General features: G+C 49.6%; 1 protein-coding gene across 1 annotated transcript in view; it reads left to right on the top strand.

Annotated features, from left to right (window-relative positions):
• Positions 1-20171, top strand: part of farp1 (FERM, RhoGEF (ARHGEF) and pleckstrin domain protein 1 (chondrocyte-derived)) — a 279415-nt gene that overhangs the window by 173241 nt on the left and 86003 nt on the right. Inside the window, exons 7-13 of the mRNA XM_038819138.1 lie at positions 1418-1532; positions 4233-4380; positions 4491-4586; positions 4690-4850; positions 6937-7005; positions 8039-8102; positions 9371-9584. Coding sequence (XP_038675066.1) covers positions 1418-1532; positions 4233-4380; positions 4491-4586; positions 4690-4850; positions 6937-7005; positions 8039-8102; positions 9371-9584 — 867 coding nt within the window. The remainder of the gene's footprint in view (positions 1-1417; positions 1533-4232; positions 4381-4490; positions 4587-4689; positions 4851-6936; positions 7006-8038; positions 8103-9370; positions 9585-20171) is intronic.

Here is a 20171-nt window from a genome sequence, read left to right on the forward strand (position 1 = left end):
CTGACTAACAACCTGACGTGACTACACACTCACCTCCCCCACTCGCCAACCCATCACCTCCCCCACTCGCCAACCCATCACCTCCCCCACTCGCCAACCCATCTCACCCACCTCCCCACTTACCCATGAAATGAAATGAAAATCGTTTATTGTCACGAGTAGGCTTCGAATGAAGTTACTGTGAAAAGCCCCTAGTCGCCACATTCCGGCGCCTGTTCGGGGAGGCTGTTACGGGAATTGAACCGTGCTGCTGGCCTGCCTTGGTCTGCTTTCAAAGCCAGCGATTTAGCCCTGTGCTAAACAGCCCCTGCATCTTACCCACCTACCCATCTCACCCACTTACAGACCTCGCTCCCTACTCATCTCACACCTGACATATCTCACCCCTACCCACCTCACCCCTACAAACCTCACCCCCAATATATCTCACCCTAACTCACCTCACCCCTACCCACCTCACCCCCTACCCACCTCACGCCCGATATACCTCACGCCCCACCCATCTCACCCCCTCCCCTCCTCACGCCCGATATACCTCACGCCCTACCCATCTCACCCCCTCCCCACCTCACGCCCGATATACCTCACGCCCCACCCATCTCACCCCCTCCCCACCTCACGCCCGATATACCTCACGCCCCACCCATCTCACTCCCTCCCCACCTCACGCCCGTTATACCTCACGCCCTACCGTGGGGCAGCACGGTAGCATGGTGGTTAGCATAAATGCTTCACAGCTCCAGGGTCCCAGGTTCGACTCCTGGCTTGGGTCACTGTCTGTGCGGAGTCTGCACGTCCTCCCCGTGTGTGCGTGGGTTTCCTCCGGGTGCTCCGGTTTCCTCCCACAGTCCAAAGATGTGCGGGTTAGGTGGATTGGCCATGCTAAGTTGCCCGTAGTGTCCTAAAAATTAAGGTTAAGGGGGGGGGGGGGCTGTTGGGTTATGGGTATAGGGTGGATATGTGGGATTGAGTAGGGTGATCATTGCTCGGCACAACATCGAGGGCCGAAGGGCCTGTTCTGTGCTGTACTGTTCTATGTTCTACCCACCTCACGCCCGACGTATCTCACGCCCTACCCACCTCACGCCCTCCCCATTTACCCACTCACCCATGCACTAACATTTAGACTGGACAGTTAAACTTACTGCCTGGCAGCTCCTGCCATCAAAAGTCGACATGTCCTGTCTTCCCCCGACAAATACACTCTGCTTCGACCGAGTTGCCCAAGGGATCTGTGCTGTGCATTCCTGTGACAGCCGGGATCGGAAGGTTCCAGAAGCTATGTGCGCCAGCGGCGAAATGGGGGGGAATTTACAAACGCAGCGACAATCCGCTGATCATTGACTCTGCTGGGGACATCAGGGTCCCTGTGTACGAACAAACTTGAATTAACACAGGTTCTTCTGCTTTGCTGCAGCGGAAATTGGGGATTTTGACGAGACTCTTATCCGCGAGCACTTGGAGAAAAACAAGTATGTACCTCAGCAAGAAGCACTGGAGGATAAGATAGCGGACTTCCATCGCAGACACGTGTAGGTATCCGCACCCTGCCTTGCACAGGGCAGTGGTCAAAAAGTTATTTAAATCTTGACTCATTCTAATTCAAACAGGTAGAGTGATGCTGGAGGAACGAGCCAATGAGAGGGGTTTGATTTTTTTTTGGTTGTTAAATTAACCTGTTTTTGTGTATTTTTATTCCCAGAATTGGGGCAGCACGGTAGCATGGTGGTTAGCATAAATGCTTCACAGTTCCAGGGTCCCAGGTTCGATTCCCGGCTGGGTCACTGTCTGTGTGGAGTCTGCACGTCCTCCCCCTGTGTGCGTCGGTTTCCTCCGGGTGCTCCGGTTTCCTCCCACAGTCCAAAGATGTGCGGGTTAGGTGGATTGGCCATGCTAAATTGTCCGTAGTGTCCTAATAAAAGTAAGGTTAAGGGGGGGTTGTTGGGTTACGGGTATAGGGTGGATACGTGGGTTTGAGTAGGGTGATCATGGCTCGGCACAACATTGAGGGCCGAAGGGCCTGTTCTGTGCTGTACTGTTCTATGTTCTAATCCCTCTGCCCCCTTTAGACTCTGGACGACGTAACGTCTGAGAGATTGAAAGTGACAAATGACACAATCTCATTGCGAAGCCCATCCCTGTTGTTAGCGAGGAAGAGCTTAAATCTTAAAGAGTGACAAAGCAATTTGGGGTGACAATTTGAGGGTGGCATGGCGACACAGTGCTTAGCACTGCTGCATCACAGCGCCAGGGATCTGGGTTCAATTCCCGGCTTGGGTCTGTGCGGAGTCTGCACGTTCTCCCCGTGTGTGCGTGGGTTTCCTCCGGGTGCTCTGGTTTCCTCCCACAGTCCAAAGATGTGCAGGTTGGGTGAATTGGCCATGCTAAATTGCCCCTTAGTGTCCAAAGATGTGCTGGTTAGACAGGGCTACATACATTGAAACATGCATTTACCCTCCAGATAGTCAGTGTGGGTTGACTGCAGGTCGATTGCATGACTGGAGGGGGACATTGACTAGGCCGATCTGCATTCCAATGGCATCTCCTCGATACCTCGTTCTGGCAATGCCTCCATTTCTATCCTCAGCTGCACAGCAAATATCTTTTTGTCAATCCTTCTGCACCCCCTTGATTGGCTTCTGGGGTACCTCATCAGTCTTTGATTGCCCCACGCCAAACAGAACTTTGGACCAAAATATCAAGTGTAGATTCAACGACCCCACCTCCAGCCAGAGACCCCCCGCCAATGTGTCTCCCCCAATATCTCTGCCCATTGTCCCTCCATGTGTCCCAGCCAGAATCGCCCCCCCCCCCCCAGCCAGAATCACCCCTCCCCCAGCCAGAACCCCCCCCCCCCCCCAGCCAGAATCGCCCCCCCAGCCGCTGTTTAGGGGCTGTTTAGCACACAGGGCTAAATCGCTGGCTTTTAAAGCAGACCAAGCAGGCCAGCAGCACGGTTCGATTCCTGTACCAGCCTCCCCGAACAGGCGCCGGAATGTGGCAACTAGGGGCTTTTCACAGTAACTTCATTGAAGCCTACTCGTGACAATAAGCGATTTTCATTTTTTTTCATTTTCAGCCAGAATCGCCCCCCAGCCAGAGTCCCCCCCCCCCCGCCCCAGCCAGAATCCCCCCCCACCCCGGTCAGTGCCACCCATCCCTCCCCCCGTGCCAATAATGATCCCCCCTCAGTCAGGGTCACTGCCCAGTCGTGTTCCCCCCCCCTCCCCCCCTCAGTTGATGCCCCCCAACCCAGTAGGTGTCCCTCACCCCTCCCCAGTCAGTGTTTCCCCACCTTTCCCAGTTGGTCACCCCCCCCCCCACCCCCGCCTCATGCTTTCCCAGTCGGTGTCGTTTCTCCCCCCCGCTGCACTTTCGCAGTCTGTGTCCCCCCTCCCCAGTCATTGACTGAGGCATTGCCAATTCCTGCACCCACTGTAGGTCAGTGGGCACAGAGGGGTGAGCTGAGTCAAACTACATTGACACCTAACAGCCTTAAAGCTCATTCAACAGAGACTTTGACCGTGGGACGGTTTATTAAGTCAAAGGTGGTATATTAATATAAGTTGTTGTTGTTATGCCTGGAGCAGGAAGTTGGGAATTGGTGAGCCGCTTACCCTGAGGGTCATGCACCCTCTGGTGGACAGTCTGTGCATGGCGCTGCCAAGAGGTCAGGGAGCGCTTCTACCGGTCAGTCATGGCAGGTGACATCCTGGTGACCCCCCCCCTGGGGCCGTGGTTCAAATCGCACCTCAGCAGCTGGTGGAATTGAAACTCAAGTCAACAAGTTTGGAGTACGAATCGTGCCCCTGTGAACTATTGTCGAATGCCGCACAGACCCAGCTGGCTCTCGAGGGACGGAAATCTGCCGTCCTTGCCCGGTCTGGCCTCCACGTGACTCCCGGCTCCCCGCGAACCTGGTTGATTCTCAACTGTCCCTCCGCAACGGCCGAGCGAGCCACTCACTTCAAGGGCCATTCGGGCTGGGAATCAGATTCTGGACCAGCCAGCGGCGCCCACATCCCCCGATAGAGTTTAATAAAAATCATGAGAGTTTGGAATCTCGTCGGAGTGGAGTGGGAGGTTGGGTGGGTATGGGGGGGGGGGGGGGGGTGTTGGCCAGGGAGGGGCCAGTGGTGGTTAAGCTAGGGTGGTAAATGCACAATTTAAAATTGGCGGTTTGACCTGCTGTGAAATTATATTTTCCCTCTTCATCCCCTCGCCCCACCAAGTGGACACACGCCGGCTGCTTCTGACTATCAGCTGCTGGAGATCGCCAGGAGATTAGAAACGTACGGAATTCGGCAACATTGCGCCAAGGACAGAGAGGGGACAAAAATCAACCTGTCTGTGTCTCACACTGGGATCATAGTCTTCCAGGTAATGGTCACCGTGCAAGGCGCTAAACAGCACAAGGATTGAGCCGTTCATACGCGAGCGGAACCATTAAAAACCTTAAACACACTGAAACCCTCATTTATCTGACGCAGGGCACCAACAAGATCAACTCGTTCAATTGGGCCAAGGTTCGCAAGCTGAGTTTTAAGAGGAAACGATTCCTTATAAAATTCCGACCAGAGATGAACGTGAGTGCGTCCTTACCCCGGGGCTGCTCGGCGGGGGGGTCGCTGCCGGTTCGGAGGTGTGAGTGTCTCTGTGCGCGTTTGTGATTCTCCTCTCTTGTTGCAGTCCTGTCAGGACACCTTGGAGTTTTCCATGGCCAGCCGTGATTCCTGCAAGGCTTTCTGGAAGATCTGTGTCGAATATCATGCCTTCTTCCGACTCTTCGAGGAGCCCAAACCAAAACCCAAGCCCATTCTTTTCAGCCGAGGCTCTTCATTCAGGTTTAGGTAATAATGTTAGACCTTCCTCCGAGTACTCAGTGTTATTGCTCCTTGTATAGGCGATGCGTTTGTTTTGGTAAATTAACTTATTTCTGTTGAGGTCTTTTTGCTGATTTTTCTCCTTTCGCAGACCGTGGGTGGGATTTCCCGCTGGTGGGAGTTTCAGCTCCCACCGAAGTGGATGGACTTTTGAATGGCTCGCCCTCGTTTTCCAGCTCCGTCTTTCCGTGACAGGGCCGTAAAATCCAGCCCAGTGTCACAAGGCCTTCCCCTTGTGGCTCAGTAAAGGGGAGATTTAATAGAGACATTCAAAATCGTGAAGGGATGTAATGGATTAAATTAGGAGAATATGTTTCTGGGGCAGGAGGGTCAGCAACCAAAGGAGACAGACTTAAGGTAATCAGGAAAAGAAATAACGGAGGGACGCCAACTCTGATTAAATGAGGTTTACACGGGACATCCCTCTCGCCATCAGTTGGTCAACACACTCATCCTCCTGGCCCACCACCACTTTGTGCCAATTAGAAAGCAAGAAGATTCATTTGGATAATGTTTGACTGTCAGCCAATCAGCCTCGTTTTCCCCCATTTACAATGTTCCGATATCCCGTAAGGAAAATTATTTCAGGAGCTATGGGGTGGATTCTCCGATCCTGCGGCTATATGTGCAGGATCCATCAGGTCTTACGAACAGAAAGTTGGCGCTGCCCCCTTCCGATCCTCCACCCGGTGGTGGGGGGGGGGGGCTAGCAGCCGCGTAGCGTAAAGCCCCTGGGTTAACCTGCGGATGCGGCCGGAGAATGTCCGGGTCCGTGGGCGGCCTGCAACATGGCGCAGGCTGCGCGTGGACCCAGCTTGCCAAAAACCGCCCCCGCGTAATCAGCCTTGCCATCCCTGGACCACCCCCCCCCCCCCCCCCCCCCCCCACCAGTCCCCCCAGTTACCCCCCCCTGCCAGCGGGAACCCCCCCCCCCTCCCCATCCCGACTGTGGTGGCGCTGGACTCAGTCCGCAGCTGCCACGTCTGGTTCACGGACGGTGTGAGCCCGCACGCGGGCGATGCCATTGGGGACTCGGCCCATCAGGGTCGGAGCATCGGGGGAGGGCCTCAGGTGACGTCCCGACGGCGTGCGGCGTACTCTTTTGAATTCGCCATTCTTGAGGGGGCGGAGCATCGCAAAAACAGCGCTGCCCCCTGTTTTCAGCAGAAACTATTCAGATCGCGATCCACCCACACTGAGAAATGTTTGAAGTTGGGGTGGGGGGGGGGGGGGGGGGGGGGGGGGGGGTCAGTTTTGCCCCAGCGCTGTGAGAGGCGACGCCTAAACACGGCGACAAGCGCATCTTCACAAAGGGCATCCCCCACCCCCAACATGTCCGGCATCCGGTACCAGCTTCTCCAGCCTCCACCCCTCTCCCACCACCAGGTGAGTGACACCCCGCTATGGGATTGCCAAATGCCCCTCAAGTCATGCCCTCTTTCAGGCCCCCTCCCCCTTTCAGTACTCGCCCATTGGCAGTGCCACCCTGTGTGGTGGGCTGGGGGGAGGGGGGGGGGGCGGAATACCGGGAGCTGGGAGAATCTGGCTTCAAACGGTCCCAGTTATTGAAATGGTGATCAGCGCTAGCAGGCTGGGGGCATCGCGCTCCGATTGGCGCTCAGCGAGGGCTCTCCCGCTATTTTCCTGACACGCCGGGATTTGCGTCGGACATCCCGCGACCAGCGAATCGCCCGCAGGGCAGTCTGGTCACAGTGCAGGTGGAGAAACCATTGCCGTTGGGTTGAGAACCAGAGGGATCCGACTGAAGGTGAAAAGGCAGAAGAAGTGCCAGAAAAAAAACAGCTGAGGCAGCGAGTGGTCGGGATCTGGGATACGCTGCCTGAGCGTGTGGTGGAGGCAGATTCAATCAAAAGGGGAATTGAAAAATTTCCTGGGGGAAGAGATTGGCAGGGTCACAGGGAAAGGGCAATGGGGCTCCCTGAGTCGCTCTTGCAGAGATGTCAACACAGACATGATGGGCTGAATGGCCTTCTTCTGTGCTGGAACCATTCTATTCTAGTCTCTCTCACCAAAAACCTTTTCTCTGTCACAGTGGGAGAACCCAGAAGCAACTCCTGGATTATGTTAAAGAAGGAGGTTACAAAAAGATACAGTTTGAAAGGTGAGTGTGTTTCTTTTCTACTTCTTCCACTATTGCCCCCCCCCCCCCCCCCCACATCACTTGTGCACCTTATCTAGTCAGGGGGCAGCAGAAATCAGGGACAAGGTCATTAAAACTCGTGTACTGCTGTTACTGCAAGCAAAATACGGCAGACACCTCAAATCTGAACACAATTGGTCAGGGAGTGTCTGCGGAGAGAGGAACAGAGAGAAATATCCCAGTCCCTTCATCAGAGTTAAATCCTGTCCCGTCTCTAACGTCTCTCCAGCAGCTGGGTGTTCCTCCAGCTCTGACCTCGCCCAATCCCTGCGCTCCCTCAGTTGTTGCCGTGGCCGGGAGCTCTGTAACTCCCTCCCTAAACCTCTCCTCCTCTCACTCTCCCCCCGCCCTTCAGACGCTCCTTAAAACTCACCTCTCATCCCGGCTCTGGGTCACTGTCCGTGTAGAGTTTGCACATTCTCCCCGTGTTTGCGTGGGTTTCACCCCCACAACCCAGAAGATGTGCAGGGTAGGTGGATTGGCCGCGCTAAATTGCCCCTTAATTGGAAAAAAAAGAATTGGGAACTCTAAATTTATTTTTTTAAAACTCACCTCTCCAGGGTGGCGCAGTGGTTAGCACTGTTGCCTCATGGCGCCGAGGACCCGGGTTCGATCCCAGCCCCGGGTCCCTGTCCGTGTGGAGTTTGCACATTCTCCCCGTGTCTGCGTGGGTCTCACCCCCACAACCCAAAGATGTGCAGGGTAGGTGGATTGGCCACGCTAAATTGCCCCTTAATTGGAAAAGAATTCGGTACTCTAAATTTATTTTTAAAACTCACACCTCCAACCAAGCATCTGATCACCTGCTCTCCTATCTCCACCTGATCACCTGTCCTGTAAAATGTCTTTGAATGTTAAGACGCAAGCAAGCCATCCCTGATCAAAGGGAAGTCGTTGCCTGTCGCTAGTCATGTGTGGGAGTGGGTTACTGTTCAGGTTAGTTATTGTCGCTCACTCTGCTGTACACTCATCTTACTCTTCGTTTCATTTTTAGGAAACATAGTAAAATGCGATCCATCCAAAGTTTGCCTGAACAGCCGTCACTGGTGCCAAAACAAGTCAGTAAATCAAGAATATTGCCGAGCAAAGAGGTTTATTGCAGACCAGGCCTGTTTTGTTTGGTTTCCATTTGAGTCATTTGAATTTTAATGATGTAATGGGAGGAATGTTACAGGGGTTATGGGATGGCCAGGAGGCAGGGGAGGGTGTGGGGTGCGGCAATCAGTCCTGACAGAAGTACCGCAACAATGGTCGAGAAGTGCCAATCTGATTTTAAAAGTCTCCTTTGGAAAGAGAGTAAATAAAGAGAATGCTATTTCCACTGGCAGGAGATTGGGTGACCAGGGGACACAGATTTTCAAACAACCGGCAAAGCAGCCCGAGAAGTGTTAGTTCCTATGATTTTCAACGGCATTATGGCCCAAATGGCCTCCATCTGTGCTGAGCGACTCTAACCTCTGAGCTTCGCTATCGTACATAAACAATATTAAATCACAAGTAGTAAAATAAATCTTGCGTACGATATTTGAAAATATCAAAGACCGTTCATTGTTTGACAATATCACGTGACTGATATTTTTCGAAGCGTTTGTATAGTGGGGGGCGGGTGGGGGGTTTGTGTTGTTAAATACCCTAATCTGTACGGAATTTATCCCCAGTTCCTGCTTCAGTCCCCAGCCTGTGCTCAGCTAGTTGACCTCAGGCTTAGCACTTGTGAGTTTGAGTGAGCAAGGGGGGAAATTTCGACCAGCACAGCACCAGCCAGGTAACCCCTCACAGTGTGAATGGAGGGTTGTGGATAACAGCAATGTGCATTTGTCGAGCACCTTTAATGTAGCAAAACATTCCAAGGCACTTCACAGGAGCATTATCAGACCCAATTTGACACTGCGCCAGGTAAAATGCATCAGGATCGGTCGGAGAGATAAGTCTGAAAGAGCGTCTTAATTTGGTGAGAGAGGTCGAGTGTTTGGAACTGAGATGAGGAGAAATTTCTTTGCTCAAAGGGGTGAATCTTTGAAACTCCAGAGGATTGTGCGTATTCCATCGTTGGATACATTTAAGGCCAGGATAGACGGATTTTTCGTATCTTAGGGAATTAAGGAATATGAGAAGTGGGAGGGAAAGTTAAGTTGTAGCCCAAGATCAGCCATGATGGTTTTGAATGGAAGAGCAGGTTTGACAGGCCGTCTGGTCTACCCCTGCTCCTGTGAGTTGTGTTCTTTCAAAATCAGAGGGGGGGGGGGGAATTGTTACGGGTTTTATTCTTTTTTTTAAATTGAATGGAAGCATTTACCAATTTTCAAGATGTCTCTTCTCTTTCCAGAGCGGGAGTTTTACTTTCGGAGAACGCTCAGCATCGACGGGAGCGCCATCTCCGAGCCAGAGGAAGGGTCTAGAGGTTTCCCGGTCACCTGCTGAAAACAGGGTTGAGCAGAAGAATCCGTCACCGTTGAGCACCCCGAAGAGGGACAGGCAGGAGGAAACTGCGAGGGACAAAGTCCAACTGGCGAAGCCCCCAAGAGAGCAACAGAATGCAGGTCCAGCATCTCATACTGCTCATGGCAGCAGCTCTTCCATTCCTTATATTGACTGCAGTGATATAGATAGTGAGCATGACTTGATCAGAGGGCGGCTAAACAGGTCACGGTCAAAAACAAATGACAATTATGAGGATGAGTTTAGCAGCGGCGAATACTTTGAGGAAAGGGAGAGAAGTGTGTCCCGCCTTAGAGGTAAGGGGTCCCCGGATTTCCGGTTCTCAGGTACTCCACTCCATATAAGGGAAGAGTTGATGGACGAGGAACTCTGCTTTTACACTGGGAGGACAGAGCAGATGCCCAGACACAGCTCCCTGATTCACGAGATATTTCGTGGCCCAGAAAACCATAGCCCCTCAGTTACACCGATACGTCCGACTAGTAAAGGGTCCAGTCCCAATGCCAGTGTTAACAGGGCAGGTTCCAAGGCTGCTATTGTACAAAACGGCCATTGTAAGCACGGATCGGAAGATAGAGATAGCCGTAAACGCAGCCAGCCTGGCTACAATAGCTATTCCCCTACTCTAAGCCCAGCACATTCACAGAGAGCTCAGGGAAAATGGAATAGGTCAGAGACTGATCCATTCATCCTCAGTCACATGGCCTCCACCCCATTGAACGAGTACAGGGACAGTAGCCAACGTAAGCTCTGCTCACCCAGACCTCTACACTCGGAAGGCAGGTTTGTGCCCAACCGTCTTTTCCCTGCTGGTCGAAATCCACCGATCCAGAGACTTTTCCCAGCCGGACTTGTGGTCCGCGCCCCAGGGAGCCAGTTGATGGACGGGTCGACCAGCAGTGGGTCAGAGTCCAGCGATTCTGACTCGGAGGCGATTCAGTCACTCGGTCACCCGCTGGTGCTGGGGAACCCCATTGCCGTGAACGCCTCACCAAGGCCTCGGAAAACGCTGTCCTTGGGGAGTCTGCAGCTGGAAGAGGAATTGGAGGACAGTTCCATTAGCTTCAGTGACCCTGATGAGGGAAGCCCAGTGAGCGAACATGGTGTCATCACATGTTAGTGATTTTCTTTTCGCAGTCTCTGAACTCTGTCCCGACTCTGATCGACAGCATACAGCCAGTCGGCCACCATCCTGTGCTAAAGCACTCACCGCTACTCACCCAGGTATAAACTAGAGACCATTAAATACTATTGTAATATCCCACAGTAGTGTCTGATTAACAACATGGCATCTCTAATATATCAATGGTCACTGATGACATTGCTGGAGATTTTGACTGGCTGTTGTTTATGTACAATAGCAACATCTTAAAGGCTTCTTGGCATAGATTAATGTTCAGGAATAACATCAGAATTGGAGGATACATTGCTATTTACAGAAGTTTGTAAGAAGGAGAGATAAAAGGCAACTAAAGTTCAAAAGAACTAATTTTTAATTACTTGTGCTTTAAAAAAAAATTGAGGTGAACTTGTACAACAGCCAGCAAATGCTGGATGGTCAAGAATCGAAGCAGATGCAATGAATTACAGTTAACAAAAAAACCTTTAACTATTGACTCCCATTAGAAGGAATCAGATACTTCACTCATGACAGATGAAGCCGAGAGACAACTTAAACTAAGGTGTCGTTTGCCACAACTGGTTTTCCTGTTGTGCACCAACCTATTCCTTGTAGCTATTGCAGCGCATGTTGGATGGGAATAGCACAAACTGTCAGGACCTCAGTTACACTTCAGACTGCGAAGGGTTGATATCGAGGGGTGTTCGGGTGTCGAGCAATTGCCTTCATACGTTTCCACATTATGTATGAAGTAAATGATAATGGACGTCTGGTTTAACTGGAAAGGATGGAGGGAGAATAGCGATGATTAATGTCGGTCCAATGGTTTGGTTTGCCCTCTCTAAGGAACTTAATGGATTTAATTTTGTGAAGTTAAGTATTTAGACAGAACTGAGGTAGGTCTAAATTTTTACAGCTGTGGCTGGAGACCGTGAGAAGTTTGAAGTCTAGTATTTTGTGCACTTTTTCACATGTGTGTCTTTGTCAATTTAAATATATATGTACACACGTCTTTAATAAGTGACTTAATAATCTGTGTAGCTGTTAGTATTAAGTGAGCTTGTCGGGTGAAATTGGCCGATAGTTTATAAGTCTAGCAAACTGGATGGTTGGACAATAATTGTGACAAAGTCGAGACCTGCCAAAACCGTATTTCTCACTCATTTTGAAAGTAGAAGGGTCATTTGGTGGAATTTGAGTGAAACTATTCGCATGCATTAAGAGGCATTTACATAACTCACTCCTACCCTGATCAATCGACTGTTATTGCACTTAATTCAGATCCACAGACTGATGTCACTGCATGACCCTCTGAAAAAGTTAAAAGGGCAGCCAGTCTTTTATCAAAGGAAGGAAAATTAAAATTCTGCATTCATAGCAAAATTCTAAATTAGGAAACAGTGCAATTTTTCCCCCCTTAAATTTAGACAACACCATCCTTTTTTTTGTTCCATTTAAAGGGGCAATTTAACGTGGCCAATCCACCTACCCTGCACATCTTTTTGGGTTGTGGGGGCGAGACCCACGCAGACACGGGGAGAACGTGCAAACTCCACACGGACAGTGACCTGGGGTCGGGATCGAACCTGGGACCTCGGCGCCGTGAGGCAGCAGTGCTAACCACTGCGCCACTGTGCCGCCCTATAGAAAACGTTGCAAATTTTAAACAAAATTTTATTTTCCTCATATCAAGTCATAAATATTTCAGCCTAAGAAAACAAATTTCAAGTATTAGTGTGTATCGGACTGGCATATTCTGGTACCTAACCTGCATCTTATGATAACTAAGACGTAAAGGGCGCCATGTGTGTACAAGAGTCAGTTATTTCTACACCCAGCCCAATTCATATAGAGGGAAGTGAATATTGGGTGCAGTGTATTGCAGTTGATCGATGCACCAACCCCCATTCCGCGCTCACATGTTTTGATCCCGCACGAGGAACAAAATTCAACATCCCAAGTGTTTACGACAAAAGCACTTCACACCATTCCTTTGTAAGACTCGTGTGCACAGTCTTGGTCTCCTGATTTAAAGAGGGATATTCTTACTTTGGAAACAGTTCAGAGTATATCCACCCGGTTGATTCCAGGGCTGAAGGGTCTGTTTTGTGAGGAAGGGTTGAGCAGGCTGGGCCTGTTTCCATTTGGAGTTTGGAAGAATGAGAGGCGGCCTTATTGAACGTTGTCAGATTGTAACAGGGGCTGGGCAGACTGAGAGGATGTTACCTCTTGTTGGGGAATCTAGAACAAGGGGCAGGATCCGGGCCCTTCATGAGGAGGGCTGTCTTCTCTCAGGGGGTCATTAGTCTTTGGAATCTCTTCCCCAGGGGGCAGCAGAGGCTGGGCCATTGAATATATTCAAGCCTCAGTTAGATGGATTTTTGACAGACTTCATTTCCCTTCAATCCTGTGCTTTAGAGGGTGGTAAAAGATTTATTTGAATTGAAGACAAGTTCACCTGGTTCTGCCTGGAATTTGGCGAATTGTTACATTAAGTACTTGCGACATGGAAATAAGCTTTCCTTTCTCGCTTTTTCCCTGGATCTCTACACCCGCGCCCCCCCCCCCCTCCCCACTTCCCTCCCATCTTCCGCACCCCCCCCTATTTGATTACACACAGCATCGCCCTGGAGATTGTTCTTCAATTCTTGGAGACTACAGTCTAAACATTGAGGATTGGAAACCCGAGTAAAACCTAACTCCATGACAAAGCGTTTGACCAGATGAACTAATATCTCCGTCTGTGACTCAGTGTTAAAATCTGTTTGATAGCGCTCCTGTGAAGCACTGTGGGCTGCTTTACTGTGTAAAAGGTGCCATGTAAGTTGTTATGATAGGATGCCCAGATCTAGGTAACATAACCTTAAAATTAGAGATGGGTGGTTCAGTAGTGATGTCAGGGAACACTTTCTCACACAAAGGGGCAGTACAGATTTGAAACTCTTTCCTATGGAAAGCTGTGGAGGCTGAAAGAGCAGAAAGAGCAATGGACATTTCAGTACTGAGATAGTACTGCACTGCACGGTGGCACAGTACTTAGCTCTGCTGCCGCACAGTGCCAGGGACCCGGATTCAATTCCGGCCTTGGGTGACTGTGTGGAGTTTGCACTTCCTCCCTGTGCCTGCGTGGGTTTCCTCCGGGTGCTCCGGTTTCCTCCCACAGTCCAAAGATGTGCAGGTTAGGTGGATTGGCCATGCAAAATTTCCCCTTAGTGTCCCAAGATGTGTAGGTTATGTTAAGGGGTATTGGGATAGGGCGGAGGAGTGGTCTTGCATGGAGTGCTCTTTCAGAGGGTCAGCATGACACGATGGGACAAATGGCCTCCTTCTGCACTGCAGTGATTCTAGGAAAGATTTTTGGGAAGTAAAGGTATTAAAGGATAGAGAGCCAAGGTGGGTAGATGGAGTTAAATTACAAATCAGTCATAATCAATGGCAAGGGCAGCACGGTGGCCTAGTTGTTAGCACAACCGCCTCACGGCGCTGAGGTCCCAGGTTCGATCCCGGCTCTGGGTCACTGTCCGTGTGGAGTTTGCACATTCTCCCCGTGTCTGCGTGGGTTTCGCCCCCACAACCCAAAAATGTGCAGAGTAGGTGGATTGGCCACGCTAAATTGCCCCTTAATTGGAAAAAATAATTGGGTAATCTAAATTTAAAAAAGAAAAAAAAAAATAATCAATGGCAGACCAGATTTGAGGGCCAGAATGGCCGCATCCTGTTCCTGTGTTGCTTTAGCTTTATTTGCATGGGAGCAGTGATCTGGAATGAATTCTTTACTGTTTAAATAGTGACCAACTTGGCCAACGCTAATCTTACTGATCCAGAGCTTTCCAATAGCTTTAGTGCTATATTTGTAAAGCATTTATCATATCCTGATGACCCCCCATCAACCTATGGGTTCACCAATGTCCAGAAACTGAATTGGACCGGCCGCATATATACTGTGGCTCTAGGAGCTGCCAGAAGCTGATAATTCTGCAGAGAGTAACTCACGTCCTGAACCCTAAAGCTTGTCCATCATCTACAAACCACCAGTCAGGAGAGGGTGACGGAATACTTTCCACTTGCCTGGATGAGCGCAGCTCCAACAACACCTAAGACGCTCAACACCATCCAGGTCAAACAGCCCCGCTTGACGAGCTCCCATCTACCTTAACACTCTCTCCCTCCATCACTGACGCACAGTGGCAGCCATGTGTACCACCTGCAGGATCCATCGCGAAAATCCACCAAGGCTCCTTTGACAGCAGCTTCCAAACGTGAGTCCTCTACCACTTAGAAGGGAAAAGACAACAGACCCATGTGAACACCAGCATCTGCAAGTTCCCTTCCCAAGTCACTTACCATTCCGAGTTAGAAATGCATCGCTGTTCCTTCACTGTCACTGGGTCAAAATCCTGGTACTCCCTGCCTAACAGCGCAGTGGGTGTACCTACACCACATGGACTGCAGTGGGTCAAGAAGGCAGCTCACCCACCACCTTCTCAAGGTCAATTAGGGATGGGTAATAAATGCTGGCTTAGCCAACAATGCCCACATCCCATAAATAAATACATTTTAAAAATCCTCTCCCAAAGACTCACGATTGTAAAGCAGAGGAAACCATTTTTTAAAGTACGCTGTACTATTTGAGGCAATTTTGCAATTCGAGAGCAGCACGGTGGCACAGTGGTTAGCACTGCTGCCTCACGGCGCCGAGGTCCCAGGTTCGATCCCGGCCCTGGGTCACCGTCCGTGTGGAGTTCGCACATTCTCCCCATGTTTGCATGGGTTTCACCCCCACAACCCAAAAGATGTGCCGAGTAAGTGGATTGGCCACGCCAAATTGCCCCTCAATTAGAAAAATGAATTGGGTACTCTTAAATTTATATTTACAAAACACAAACTAAACAAAATTTTGCAATTCTGCTAACATCCTTGTGCAAAGGTGCAAGGAAAATGCACTTAAATTGTAATTAATAATTAGCCAGCACTAAGCAAATGTCCAGGGTTTCCACTTGAATATCTCTGAATATAAATTTATTTCCAATGCACTTTCTCATGGGGGTTCTGAGTGAGTAGAGATGTCCTGCACACAATGGCGCTAAGTAGAAATTATACTGACTGAAATCCATTACTTGAAACCCACAAGGAATAAAGTGTGGCGGCCTCACATGTTCACCCTAGCCCTAGTCTGCCTGTAGAAAGTCAAAGGCTCAGATCTTGGTCAGTGCTGATCAGGAAGGTAACTGGCCATAAATATCTAGATCTATGGTGGTGTGGATTCCTCCATTCCCCTTTTCCCAATGTCAGTTCGACTCAGGCGCCAAATCAAGGCATGTAGCAGCAGTGATGTCATCAAGCAAACTCAGCAGCCAATCAAATTGAAATATTCACACGGACAGCAAGCCAGGAAGTGAAACTGATTGTTCTTCACTTTCAATAAATTTTTTAACAGAGAGCGAAATAAATGCGACATACGCGTGGGATGAACGTAAAAACTGAAATATCAAACCAACATTTTTTGAAAAATCTTTAAGCATTTTTAAAAAATGTGACAAACTTAACATTCCACCAACATAAAAATTATTTTTCAGGGCCTGAGAGGTTGTTCAATCGTAATTATGAACTTAGTAAACCATTAAAACATAGTTACGCCTCCTTCAACAAGGTGTAACTTTTGCAACAGCTTTTACAGGATAACTAACAACGAAAAGGCACCTTCTCCTCAATTCAGTGATTTCCAGTTCATTAAAGAGTGGTTGGCGCGAAGGTTGGTGTCTCTTAACAGCGCACCCTATGGGAGATGCATAGAATCACTGGCAGAAACTCCTGGGTTTCTGAATTTAGCTGTGCGGGTGTGGACTCCAGATGTTGTTGTCCGCTTCAGTGCAGTAATGACAGTGATTGCCGACATCTTCACCTCATTACTGTCAAAAAAGCTCGATTTGTTGTGTGATTCTTCCAGAGTCTCTCACTCCAGCCCTGAAGTTTGTCCGACTGACCGGGGAAGGCTATTCTCACTTGCACGGATATGATCTGTCCTTGCTTCCTGGGTGATATTCCAAAAAGCACTTGAACCTTTTGCAAACGTCAGCCTTTTTTCCCCCCATGATCAAAGATAGATGGAGTGCAGTAAACGTTATGGACGGGTTTGGTTCTAAGCGTACAGTTCAAAGAGATGATTGTTCTGCTGCCTGTGAGACTTTCTCCCTTGAATCTCCCCACTGATATGAAAGGATCAAAATTAATTGCGCGGAAAGCTGGGGAGATGGACCATCAAATCAGTTCTGCTCCTAAATTAAAATTCAACCGTGCTGATTCTGGGCAGCAATCCAGTCTTAACAAAAAAGAAAAGATTTTTTTTTAACTAGCAAAAGTTAGGATTTTCATTCTCATTCTTGTCATTTGTCCTTAAGGGGGGGGGGGGGGGGATATAATAATCTTAAAACTGTGTTTCCTGTGTACTGTAAATACCGTGGTTCTGTCAGCATGTATCTTTGAACAGCTCCTCCCGCTCTCTTCTTGCTTTCGATGCATGTTGGCCTGTTCTCGCTGTTTGTAATGCGCTGCAAATGTTTTGTTTCCATAATGCAAAATTGTTTGTACACACAACTGCGTGCTTTAAGGCAAGTGATCCTGTTAAGGTGAAGGCAGCTTCTGTAAGCTGGTGACCTGCAGTAGGGGAGGGACGCCCTGACAGAATGACGCAGTGCCAGAAGGAGGCCATTCAGCACTTAGTGCCTGCGGCCACACTTTGGTAATTGCCGTGCTAGAGAAACAAAGTGGGGGGGGGGGGGGGGGGGGGGGGGGGGGGGGGGGGGGGGGGGGGGGGAGGGGGGGGGGGGGTTTACATGGAACCTTTTTTTTTATATTAATGGGATCACTGCTTCACCTGTTGAGAAAGCTGCTTTGAAGAGACAGTATTGCCTTTGTTGACCTATCTTGTACACCGAGTTTTACGTCAATTTAACGAGTGGATACATCTTCCACCCATCCCAGTATTCACAAGATGAACTGCACACAATAAATAGGAGCAGGTGTTAGCATTGCTGTCTCACGGCGCTGAGGACCAGGGTTCGACCCCGGATCCGGGTCTTGTCCGTGTGGAGTTTGCACGTTATCCACGTGTCTGCGTGGGTTTCGCCCCCACAGCCCAAAGATGTGCAGTGTAGATGGATTGGCCACGCTAAATTTCCCCTTAATTTGAAAAAATAATTGGGCACTCTAATTTTTTTTAAATAAATAGGAGTAGGCCATTTGGCCCCTCGAGCCTGCTCTGTCATTCAGTAAGATTCTGTTTCAGCTGATTGTGGCCTTGACTCCACGTTTCTGCCCGTCCCCCATAACCCTATACTCCCTCGTTGATCAAAAATCTAACTCAGCTTTGAGTCAATTCACACACTCCACTTTCACCACTTTTGTGGGGAAGAGACTTGGGAAGATTCATGATCCTCTGAGAGAGAAAAATTCTCCTCATCTCATTATTAAATAGGAGACCCTTGTGTCTGCGTGGGTTTCCTCCGGATGCTCCGGTTTCCTCCCACAAGTCCCGAAAGACGTGCTTGTTAGTTGAATTGGACATTCTGAATTCTCCCTCTGTGTACCCAAACAGGCGCCGGAATGTGGCGACTGGGGGCTTTTCACAGTAACTTCACTGCAGTGTTAATGTAAGCCCACTCTTGACACCAATAAAGAGTATTATTATTCATTTTTAAACTGCGCCCACTAATTCTAGACTCCCTCACACGGAGACACACCCTCCCATCATCCACCCTGTCAGGTCCTCTCAGCATCTTATATATTTCAATAAGGTCACCCGTCATTCTTCTAAACTCCAACGACTATAGGCCCAACCCGCTTCACCTTTCCTCATAAAACAAACCTCTTCGTCCCAGGAATCAGCTGAGTGAACCTTCTCTGAACCTAATGCAATTCTATCCTTTCTTCAATAAAGAGTCCAAAACTGTACACACTACTTACTGCAGACCTACTAAGGCCCTGTGTAGCTGTTGTAAAACTTCCCTACTATATACTTGGTTCATCTCTGGGGGCATTTCTATTGTTTATTATCACAGCGTGCATGAAGAGCATTTTTCAGGATTGATCCTTTGCCTTGGCCTGACCCAGGAGCCTCCTTTTCGCCCAATCCAAGAGCAGAAATGCTTTCCCTGGTCAAATTCACTTTAGAGTCTGCGCTTGGCTTGGGTTCCAGGCCCCTGAGGCTCCAGCCAACTTCATTCCAGTCTTCTTTCTGCCAATGGCTCGGGCTCCGGGCCTTAACCGTAGGTTTCGGGGCAGACCTGAGGGAACAGATTTCCAATGAAGGTTTCGCTCGCGTAAAAGTTGTGAGGCCCAGAATTCTGATGGCTGCTTAACACTACCAACGGAATCTACTGATTCCAGGAACTCTGGCCCTGCCCCAAGCAGCGGTGACCTTAGCAAGGTCAAGATGGACGTCCTGACCAAGCTCTGGCAGAACAGGAAACCTCAGCACCGTGGACCAAGGGAAAGCAGAGGGAGAGCCTCACAGGGTGAGACGTAGAGAAAGTCTTCAGCCCTGTGAGGAACTCGTGTTTCAACTTTGGGATCAATTATCTTCTCCTTGAGCTTGCAAAGTTGATCCGTCACCTGCTTTCAGTAGGTACGGGTTCACATTGGTCCTAATGGACGGTGCATCATGCAAAATTTCCCCGGGAAACCTAGAAAGTTCCCCCTCTTTCACCTCCACGTCTTGAGGTTAGTGAGCAGAGTGTACAGAGAACCAGCATGCAGTTGATGGGCCAAATAGCCTCCTCCTGTGCCACAATGACACTCTGATACTGTACCCAAGGTCCTTCCCTACCTGAAAGCCGTCTGTCCAGAGGGCTGAATCCCAGGCGAGCGGGATAGCAATCTGTTTTCTTCCCTGGACCCAGTGTTGCACCGGACATGCATCAAAGGCCAAGATTAGGGTTGCCAACTCTCCTGAGATTGCCCTGAAGCTTCGAGGAATGAATGATTAATCACCCGGACATTGCAAAGAGAAAATAAACAAAACAACATAGACGGGGGAGGATGGGTGTGCTGTGAAAATATCTTTTCCCATGAATCATTTTTAATACTTGCAAAAATATTGATATTGGGTGAGGTTATGGCCTCTTTGACTGAGGGAAGGTGGTGATTGGAGCCATGTGCTGCAACCACCAGAAATATCACCAACCAGAGTTGGCAACACACGTCGCTGTGGAATTTCATAGAATCGTAGAACCGCTACCGTGCAGAAGGAGGCCATTCGGCCCATCAAGTCTGCACTGGCCCTCTGAATGAGCACCCTACCCAGGCCTACTTCCCCGCCCTATCCCCGTAACCCCACTAACATACACGCCTTCGGATACTAAAGGGGCAGTTTTTCCATGGTCAACCCCGAGGTCAGAATTGAACCCAGGTCCCTGACGTTGTGAGGCAGGCGTGCTAACCACTGTGCCATCCTGTAGGCCCAATTTCAATCCCCATGTGTAAAATCCCTCTTTCAGCAACAGTTACATGGAGGGTAATCTGTCTGTGTAGTGCCTCGTTGGACATTTCAACACTTTGTAGCTGTGCAAAC

Source organism: Scyliorhinus canicula, chromosome 14 (genome assembly GCF_902713615.1).
Source record: "Scyliorhinus canicula chromosome 14, sScyCan1.1, whole genome shotgun sequence".
NCBI lineage: Eukaryota > Metazoa > Chordata > Chondrichthyes > Carcharhiniformes > Scyliorhinidae > Scyliorhinus > Scyliorhinus canicula.